Source organism: Manacus vitellinus, unplaced genomic scaffold (assembly GCF_001715985.3).
Source record: "Manacus vitellinus isolate BGI_N305 unplaced genomic scaffold, ASM171598v3 scaffold_18_pilon, whole genome shotgun sequence".
NCBI classification, from domain to species: domain Eukaryota; kingdom Metazoa; phylum Chordata; class Aves; order Passeriformes; family Pipridae; genus Manacus; species Manacus vitellinus.
Window position 1 is genome coordinate 7,547,681 of NW_021939324.1, and position 10,857 is coordinate 7,558,537.

Genomic DNA, 10,857 nt, shown 5'->3' on the forward strand with positions numbered 1-10,857 from the left:
ACCAGCACACAGAGGGTGGGGAAAGGAGCTGGTGTTAACAAAGAACAGCAGTGAAGAGAAAAACAAATATGGGGCCCTTCATAAAGAGAACTCAAAAAAAAAAATCGAACAGGAATAAAGAGGTAAAGAAACATGATCATACAATAAGACATGAATTGAAGGAATGCTTCTATGGAAAGAATTGATCAAAAGGACAGGGTTTTGTAACATAAGTTTTACCCACATTAAAAAAACTGTAGAAAACTGAAATGTTTCAAGTCTAATAGAAAAGAGTCTAAATAAAGGAAGAAAGGGGTTTGCTTCTGTGTGCTTGTAAAAATTATGCTGTGAAAAAAATGAAAACTAAATTCATTAGAACTCATTAATCAGTTTTTTACAAAGTATGAAGATAGCATAAACTTCTTTGAAGACAAAATTAGTTTTAATGATCATACTGTTGCTAGTGTATGCAGAGACTGGTATTTCCAAGAATATATTTCATCTAAAAGCACTTCTATTGATTATGGACAAAACATCTAAAATAGGGAAGACAATTCAGCAGGGAACAGCAGTGGACCAAAAGAACTGAAAACCAGTTATTTTCTGTAACTTTTTTAATCACTGTATAGTTACAGAGTCAGAGGACAACTTCAAATCTATGTAACAGGTTAAAAATTACAGAAGGAACCTTACACACAACATAATTTCTGCAAATTCTTCAGTCCTCTATAAATTATTAAAGCTGTCTTCCACAATGACATTGTTGGGATACCAATAAAGCACTACGAGCCCACTGGGATACTTGTTTTATTTTATTCTTTTAATATGACAGAAGGAGAACAGGAACGTGAGACATACTCAACTTTGAGTGGACACTAATGTTTTGATTGGTCCCAGTAAGGACAAGCACTGAACAGGCCAGATATATAAGCAATGCTTCTAGAAAATAGAGTGAGGGATGAACTTCAACTGAATGCAAGCACACACCTACATACTTGGCAGACTTACACAACGTCTAATGCATAAGAAGCATTCTGCCTACAGTGCTTTTACTCTGAATTTAGTAACAAAGGTCTTCTAGCAGACAGTACTGCATCATGGTTTGACCTATTTCCAGGTAAACTGTCCAATTACAGTGTCTTTCTTTCCATCCAACTTAAAAACCAACCAAGAAAACAGCCTTAAAATCAAAAACTGAGTACTGAACTAGATTTCTTCTAGATCATCTCTAAAACAAACAAAATTACAGAGATCAAACAGCAATGCATTGTCATGTAACTGCCACATAACTACACAGCATAACTGAATGCATCACCGATGGACAACCAGTCTGACTGTCGTTGCAGTAGGGAATTGGCCAACATTTCCATTAACCTCTTACAAATCACTGAATCACGATTTTACATGAGTTCTCTTGATTTTTCGAAGTTGACATTGATATTTCCTTTCTTTATTCACTAATGCAGACACAAACAAAACAATGCATGGAACACGCCTGCTGATAAATAAGGTGTTACTTCCAGAATCACAGCAGAACTGTTATGATTCTCAGAACGCCTACTGTGCATACATCTGTTAGCCAACAACATTTGAAATGAGAAACCATTTGCCTTCTGTTTTAATGGAACATCTAACATATTTAGTAAAAACTACCATATTTGTGAAGAACTTTTTCTCTCCCTTTTTCTCTCATTCACCAAACCCAGTAATATTGTCCATGACATCATAGTAATTCTTCCGCAGTCAGTAATCATTTACACCCCTTTACAAATTCATAAAAGAAGTGATTATCATCAGGTTACAATTAACTGAAAGAGAAAATAAACCAAGAGTTCACAGTACTACATCCACCCTCAAGTGAGAACCCTGCAACTTAAAAAGCTATACTTTTGTCATAACTAAGACATAACTAACCAGTTACTACACAGTTACTGTGTAAGAGCATACAGAAAGCTGTATCATAGAATCATGGAATGGTTCAGGTTGGAAGCGACCTTCAAGATCATCTAGTTCCAACCCTCCTTCCGTGGACATGGACACCTTTCTCTAGACCAAGTTGCTCAGAGCTCCATTCAACCTGGTCTCATACACTTCCAGGGATGGGGCATCCCTGGGCAACCTGTTCCAGTGCCTCAGCAGTCTCACGTGAAGAATTTCCTATTATCTCATGTAAACCTACCCTCAGTTTGGCATGATTCCTCCTTGCCCTGTCACTACATGCTTTTGTAAAAAGTCCCCCTCCACCTTTCTTGTAGGCTCCCTTCAGCTACTGGAAGGTCGCAATGAGTTCACTTCAAAGCCTTCTCTTTTCCAAGCTAAACAAAACCAATTCTCCCAGCCTTTCCTCATAGGAGAGGTGCTCCAACTCTTTTATCATCTGGGTGGTCTCCTCTGCACTCACTCCAGCTCACTCTGTCCTTCCTGGGCTGGTGACTCCAGAGTTGGATGTAGCACTCCAAGCAGGCTCTCACCAGAGCAAAGGGGCAGAATCCTCTCCTGCTGGCCATGCTGCTTTTGATTCAGTCCAGGATACAACTGGCTTTCTGGGCTCTGAGCACACATTGCTGGGTCATGTCCAGCCTCTCACCCACCACCACTCCCAAGTCCTTCTCAGTAAGGCTGCTCTTGATCTGTCACCCCTAGCCTGTATTGATACCAGAGGTTGCCCTGACCCACATGCAGCACTTTGCACTTGGTCTTACTAAACCTCGTGAGATTCCCGTGACTCACTTCTCGAATTTGTCCAGGTCCCTCTGGATGGCATCCCATCCTTCAGGTGTGACAACTGCACCTCTCATCTTGCTGTCATCTGCGAATTTTCTGAGGGTGCACTCATTCCCTTTGTCTATGTCATCAATGAAGATATTAAGTAATACTGGGCCCCTGAGGGACATAACTTGTCCCTAATGAGCTGTTGACCACTACCCTCTGGATGTAACTGTCCAATGACTTTCTCATTCATCTAACAATCCACTTATTGAATTAATCTCTCTAAAATTTAGAAAGAAGGATGTTGTGGGGTACTGTGTAAAAGGCTTGATCAGTTCAGACTAAAATCATATAACCTGATGTTTTGCCCCCAGAGGAACTTCTATGTGGATGCTGAGGAAAAGTAAGATTAGGGCAACCAATGTAACAATGCTTTCTTTTAATATCTTCCAGCTTCCAAGTATTTTTTCCTCAAAAGACTCTCTGAGACCGTTATGGTTTGTCCATTTAGTGGTACCCCCCAGAGACTTCCTAAGTACTTCTCCTTAAATGTAGTTGTCACGCACCCAAGATACACTTCAGTAAAATTTGGAACTGTAAGTATTTTCCTGAAATTTTGATTGCTAGTCAAAAGACTACTTAAGAAACTATCAAGAAAAATAGTTACTTTATTGTTTCTATCTAAACTGCATTATGTAAATCTATAGTAAATTTTCCAGTGGAGAGTTTTCTGGTTACTAAGTGAATATACAGTACTTAATTTTCATATTAACAGTCATTAAGTAAACATACTTTGGGAATTATGATTTATTAATATCAATTTGTTTCAGCGTTTTAGCTATTGATTGAAACTTTAGATTTTTTAAAACTTTTATGCATCATATTATTGTTTTTAAGCTAGACAAACATCTAACACAGAACAAAGTTGTTTCACTACTTTGTTTTTTCATTTTAAAAGAACCACATCCCATTGCATATACTGGATGTGTACCCCACAAGTAATTGTGTAACTGGGACACTTTTTGTGCCATTTCCCATTTTTCACTCCACTTCACTAGAAAAAACAAAGTGTTACATTACATCATGACTTAAAGTCAAACTGGTTTACATAGCACCGAGTAGAAAAAAAAACATGTATTTGGTCAAAATGCAGGTGGTTAACCAGTTTCTTAATTACACTGAACAACACTGAAATAGTCTGGAAGCCCCCTTCCACAGCACTTCTTAAACAGACTCTTCCATCAGTCATCACAATACACTATTTCTGGGGCTGCACAGGGAAACAGACCTGAAAATTCATCTAGACTGAAAAAATAACCAAAATTTTATTTAATTTTTTTGGTTTTTTTCACTTCTATCACCTCAACAGACCCATTTGCTCAGTCATACACATGAAGACATGCTGGAACCTGTGAATGGGCAATCTTAGAGGGCAGCAAGGCTGTGAAGCGAGACTTATGAAGTTACTGTCTTTGTTCCAATATCACAATCAAGGTAAAGTAATTTACTACAGCTATACTGACTGATGATATTTGAATTAGCTATCCAGACTCTTTGTGGAGCATTTTTCAAAACATTTCAATGCCATCTCAGTGGGAGAATTTCTACTCTGGCTCACAGAACCTTGTGAGATGCCTTCTGAAGTCTCTGAAAGACCTTTGCTGGTTTGTTTCTAATTCTGACATAGGATTAAATGGCTGATATAACAGGATGTATCAGTTAAAAACATAATGTGTGGGGCATTCAACCATTCTATGGGAAATTCCTGGTGCCACCGTCTTCTTCTACAGGTATGGAATCACTTAAAAACAGAAAGAAATCAGAGAATTTGAAGGGTGTAGGAACCCTGGCTATGAGGTCTGAAGACAGAGATCTGGAAAGCTGGGCTATAACTGACCCCAAAAACAAAGAAATGCCAATTGCAAATGTCTAATCTGGCTAACAGCTAAATCACATGCTTCAAGATTCAAATGAAAAAGTTATAGTTACTGCACATACTCTCAAGAGATTACACAGTTCAGTACAAATGGGCAGCTGGATGATGGCCTCCTTTCCTTCAGCTGTCTTTGTGCTATTAAAAATATATAGTTCTTCATGTAAAAGATAGTAGTGTCATGTCCCTTCTGACTGGACATTGTTTTAATAAATGAAACTGCTTTCATATGTGAAAATGTCAACATGAATAAGATGAGAAAAATTTAAATGTGTTTATATTACTTTAAAACTATTCTTAAAAATTTCTTTTCTCTATATGCACATAACAATTCCAAGTGGAATCAATAAGAGTTACCAAAAGGTTTTCAATATGTTGACTCTGTAAGCTGCTAATATGTATTTCTGAGTAGAACAACATCGCAAATGAAATTCTCCTAAACTCTAAATCTCTGGTACACAACCAAACAAAAGTGACAAGAGGAAAGAGACTGTTCTCACAAAAGAATTTCCACACAAGCAAGTATTTCCTCAAAGTAAAAAAGATTAATGACAGTCTAAGCACACATGTAATTTTAAGTGTTTAACAACCACCACTGAAGTCCAATTATTCACATGTTTTACATGACATAGTTTCACAATCCTTTATAAGATGGAGTCTTCATAAAATAACTTGAAACCCACATTTTTAAACCACATTTTCAGTATGGAAGAGTAAACAAATTTGTAGAGAACAAACCCTTTAAGAGATGAAAATACTAGGTTTTGTTTTTTGGTGGTTTGTTTGGTTGGTTGGTTGGTTTCGGGTTTTTTTTTTTAAAGAATAAAAATTCCAGGCAAAACTAAAAACCATCCCAAAAAACACATGATATGTACAAATAGACAAGAGGGGAAAAAAAGAAAAAAAAGTGGTTAGAATAGTCTACCTTAGGGTTAGAATAGTCTACCTTAGGGTTTTAACACTGTAATTCACTTTTGCTCCCTAGTAATGTCTATCTTTCTAAGAAGTACAGTTTACAAACGAAGATTTGCAAACTATTAACTCTGTAGTTCAAACTAGTCTACTAAGATCAAGGAAACTCTGTTTAATCTGATACATGACTAATATTTAGTAATAAAGACAGAAGTAGGAGTGTAGCTGAAGTTTTGCAGGTGATACACAATGTGTAATAGCAGTTATGCAGGTTCTAAACGTAGTAAGTTGTTTTTCTGATCAGTGGAGAGAAGTTTAGGGAAATAAGGTTCACTTGTAAGCTATTACCTTATGCATTTGGTGGATGCCTTCCTGTGGATAATCAGTAGGCCCCATTGTTGGCATTGGATGAGGGACACTGGGCGGACCAGGACTTGGCCCCATCATGCTGTGAACGGAGCCAGGAGATGGCCCTGGTCCTGGGCTAGGTCCTAGAATCGGTCCAGGTGAAGGTCCTGGTCCAGGAGAAGGACCAGGATGAGGCATGGTGCCAGGGTCTGTAGGCGTGGACATCTATTTTCTGTCTCCTTTTCAATTAGCAGAATAGGTCTAATAACAAAAGAAAACAAAACAAAAACAAAACCACAATTTCTATGTGACATTAGGGGCACTGAAAAAAATTTAATAAAATCTACAGGCAATCGTTACTCACAGACACACACACATGCACGCTGTCATCAGCAGAAAATGCTTAAATGATCCTTAATGTTGCCCATTGGCTTGCCCATTCTTCTACAAGCCCAACAGAAGGATAAGGATCCTGACAGTTCCATCCATTTCTGGATGTCTGTATGTTACTTACAAAAAAACCCAGTTGGTATGCTATGAGAAACATCTACCAGAAACAACAGCAGTTGAACTCACTTGCTATCATCAGACACGTCATATGGGGTCAAGCACAGCACTACTAAAAGCAGGCAAGAGAGCTGGGCGCCTCTGTGACCTATGTGTTCAAAAATCTCTCCCTGAAAAGCAACAACTGCCCTGAAATCCATGCTTATAAAACTCACAGTAATGCAGCAAAACAAGCATTAAGAGGGTTATCAAGACTGTTTTCTGATCTTTTTTTTGTCTGTCCGAGAGACCCACACAGCACCAGCAGTGACAGCAGTAGATTTAAATAGGGCTATGCTGCTCCCAGTCACCCCTCGCCAAGGCAAACAGCTCTGGTGCGGAGCCATGGATCGCAGCAAGCATGGCTGGAGCGCGGGGAAGCGCAGGAGAGCGCCAACACCCATGTGAAGCTGGCAGCTTGCCCTCAAACAGCTGACTCGGTGTGAGTGGAGCCAGCAAGAATGGCGGCTGCTCCCACTCTCTCATAAGGGGCCCAGAGATAGTGAGAGCAACCAGGGCACACTGGCAGGGCTCTGAACACACCCAGCAGTTGGTGAAGAGCGCAGTCTTACTACAAGTAACCATTCCCACAAGTATGGTTTTGACATGCCTCAGAGCTCATTTCCCCATAACTGCACCAGTCACCAGTCACAGCAGTGTCAGAAGCCTCCAGTCAGCCAGATCTTCTCATGGTAGATGTAGCTCTCCATGACCCAGGTTGCCAGGAGTGCCTAATGCCTCTCCATAAGGCTGGGACTGACAATCATTCCTTTCACGGAAGATGTGCTGTTGTCAATGAGCTGTGTCGCCAGGTTAAGGAGCCAAATGAGAGAGTGAACAAGTTGTACAGCATTCATGAGAATCAGCGAGAGCTTGACATATAACTCTCAGAGATGCTACAGTTTTAGGAGTTTCAAACCTCCACTGAGGTGAAGACACAGGTGGACTCAGAATCCTGTGATGCAGTCAGTCAAGAGGTTACTGCTCACAGCAGAAGGAAGGCTCTTCCTCTTGAAAACTTGAAGATGACAAGCAGGACTGATACCTTTTACAACAGGCATGATGCCCTGGAACTGGAACGACAGCCAACTCACGAGGCAGACAAAGGTCCTTCTGCAATGGAGGAGCCACCTGGGGCAAGACAGCCTACCCCCTCATCACAACTTCCCCGGTTAGGAAAAAAAAGAAGGGTAGTTGTCACAGATGACTCCCTTCTAAAGGGAACGGAGGACTTGCTATACAGACCGGACCAAAACCACAGGGAAGTCTGCTGCCTCCAAGGGGCATGTGGCTCCAAAACTGGTGTCATCTGCAGAATTTGTAGTTTTTTTGATCGTGGTATGGTCTGTACAACACCTGGTCTTCGGATACCTGAAGGGATACAACTTTCTCAAAGGGGGAAAAAGTGCTTTAGCATGAGAGCTAGCACAGCTCATTGACAGAGCTTTAAACTAGGTTGGAAGGAGGGAAAGGGCAAAACCAGGTCTGCCAGTGATAAGCAATGGGATGGCAAGCCAAAAGTTGAGGAACTGAGTGCTAATAAGATCAATCTGCTTCACAAGGTGCTGGCTACAATGAACCATACTTGAGATGTCTCTATACCAACATACACAGCATGAGAAATGAGCAAGAGGAAGCATAGGCCCAGTCCCAGATATATGACATTACTGGCATAAGTGAGACCTGATGGGATGAGTCCTGTGACTGGTGTGCCATGATGGATGGTCACATGCTCCTTAGGTCAGGGTGGGCGAAGCAGGCGGTGGTGTTGTTTGTAATGGAGGGGTTGGAATGCATGGAGCTTACAGCAGGCAATGGCACAGTTGAGAGCCCCTGGGTTAGGACTACAGGACAAACAAATAAGGCAGATGTCATTGTGGGAGTCCACTGTAGAACACCTAGCCAAGACAATGACACCAATTCTTCAAGGAACTAAGGGACACCTCCAAATTTGTCCTTATGGGTTACTTCAACTTGCCAGATGTTAACTGAGGACACCACACACCTGGCATAAACAAGTCCAGAAAATTCCTAAAACAGCTGGATGCTACTTCGTGGTTCAGGTACTAAGGGAGCTGACTAGGAAAGATGCCCTCCTTGATTTGATGCTTGTTACAGTATGAGGATGGTCACCTCACAAACAGCGACAGAGACATGGCAGAGAAGTGTAATGCTTTTTTGCCTTCAACACTGATGATGGACTAAAGGGGGGGGTCACAGTGCCCTGAGCTGAAGGACACTGTGATAATGATAAACTCCCAGCTGACTCTGAAGTTAATGAGGGATCTGCTACTCCAGCTGGATCCCTATAACGCCATGGGGCCTGATGGAATACATATGAGATTAATCAAAGAGCTAGCTGCTGACATCATAAGGCGCCTCTCAATGATTTTTGAACAGTCTTGGGAATCTGGAGAGGTCCCAGTTGACCAGAAGTTGGCTAACATCCTAATTTTTCAGAAAGGCAAGAAGGATGATCCTGGAAACTACAGGCCTGTCAGTCTCACTTCAGTGACCAGCAAAATTACAGAGAAGATTATTCTGAGAGGTATTGAAAAATACCTGAAGGATAATGCAGTCACTGGTCAGAGCCAGCATGGCTTTATGCTGGAAAAGTCCTGCTTGTCAAACTTAATTTCCTTTTATGACCACCCACCTGGTTAAACAAGGGAAACTAGGTGATGTCAACTTTTTGTATTTGAGTAAAGCTTTAGAAACTGTGTCTCACAGCATCCTTCTGGACAAAATATCCAGCACACAGCTGGATAAACACATCATGTGATGGGTGAGCAACTGGCTCACAGGTTGGGCACAAAGAGTTGTAGTAAATGGGGTAACATCAGGCCGGTGACTTGTCACTAGTGGAGTTCCACAGGGCTCTATCTTAGGCCCAGCACTCCTCAACATAGAATCACAGAATGGTTTAGGTAGGAAGGGACCTTCAAAACCACCTGGTTCCAACCCCCCTGCCACGGGTAGGCACACCTTTCACTTCATCAGGGTGTTCAGAGCCCTGCTCAACCTGGCCTTGAACACTTCCAGAGATGAAGATCCACAACTCCTCTGGGCAACCTGTGCCAGTGCTTCACCACCCTCACCATAAAGAGTGTCTTCCTAAGCTCTAATCTAAACACGCCCTCTTTCCGTTTAAAACCATTGCTGCTTGTCCTGTCACTATCTGCCCATATAAAAAGTCCCTCTGCCTCCTTTTCATAAGCCACCTTAAGGTACTGGAAGGCTGCAGTAAGGCTGCAAAACTTCTTCTCAAGGCTGAACAACCGCTCCTTTCTCAGTCTGTCTGCACAGGAGAGGTGCTCCACCCATCCCTCCTCAACCTCATGGCCCTTTTCTGGACCTGCTCCAAAAGGTTCATGTCTTTCTTGTGCTGAGGACCCCAGACCTGCACAGCACTCCAGGTAGTGTCCAGGTAGAGGGCAAAGTAGAGGGGGGAATCACCTCCCTCAAACTGCTGGAACCGCTGGCCACATTTGTTTTGATGCAGCACAGGATGTGGTTGGCTTTCTGGGCTCCAAGCACACACCGCTCATCTTCATTGACTTGGCTGCAGGACTGAGTAAGTTTGCAGATGACACACTGGGAAGAGCTGTTGACTCTCTCAAAGGCAGACAGGCCCTACAGAGACCTCCACGAATTAGAGGACTGGGCAATCACCAGCCATGTGAAGTTTAACAAAAAAACTTCTAGTGCTAGATTCTGCAGAAACCCTGGATGTTCATAGAGACTGGGGAATGAGATGCTGGAAAGCAGTGCCATGGAAAGGGACCTAGGGATCCTGATGGATGGCAAGTTGAATATCGGTCAGCAGTGCCCTGGCAGCCAGGAGGGCCAACCATGTCCTGGGGGGCATCAGGCAAAGCATCGCCATCCAGTCGAGGGAGGGGATTGTCCCGCTCTGCTCTGCACTGGGGCAGCCCCGAGTCCTGTGCGCAGTGTTGGGCGACACAGTATAAGAAAGACAAAAAGCTATCACAGAGCGTCCAAAGGAGAGCAATGAAGATTGTGAAAGGCCTTGAGGAGAAGTTGTATGAGGAGCAACTGAGGTCACCTGGCTTGTCCAGCCAGGAGGAGACTGAGGGGAGACCTTACTACAATCCACAGCTTCCTCATAGTGGAAGTAGAGGGGCAGGTGTCGATTTCTTTTCTCTGGGGAACAGTGACAAGACACAAGGGAATAGCATGAAGTTGTGTCAGGGAAGGTTGGATGCTGGATATCAGGAAAAGGGTTCTTCACCCAGAAGGTGGTTGGGCACTGGAACAGGTTCCCCAGGGAAGTGGTCACAGCACCAAGCCTGAGAGAGTTCAAGGAGCGCTTGGACAACACTCTCAGTCACATGGTGTGATTCTTGGGGCTGCTCTGTGCAGGATGATCCTTGTGGTGTCTTCCAACTCAGGATATTCTACGATCGTGT

The 10,857-nt window shown here is 42.5% G+C and overlaps 1 protein-coding gene across 1 annotated transcript in view; it reads right to left on the reverse strand.

Annotated features, from left to right (window-relative positions):
- The window catches only part of SMARCA2 (SWI/SNF related, matrix associated, actin dependent regulator of chromatin, subfamily a, member 2), a 105,803-nt gene extending 99,661 nt beyond the window's left edge, over positions 1-6,142 (reverse strand). Inside the window, exon 1 of the mRNA XM_029959033.1 lies at positions 5,882-6,142. Coding sequence (XP_029814893.1) covers positions 5,882-6,106 — 225 coding nt within the window. The 5' untranslated portion in view covers positions 6,107-6,142. The remainder of the gene's footprint in view (positions 1-5,881) is intronic.
- Between the last annotated feature and the right edge of the window lie 4,715 nt (positions 6,143-10,857).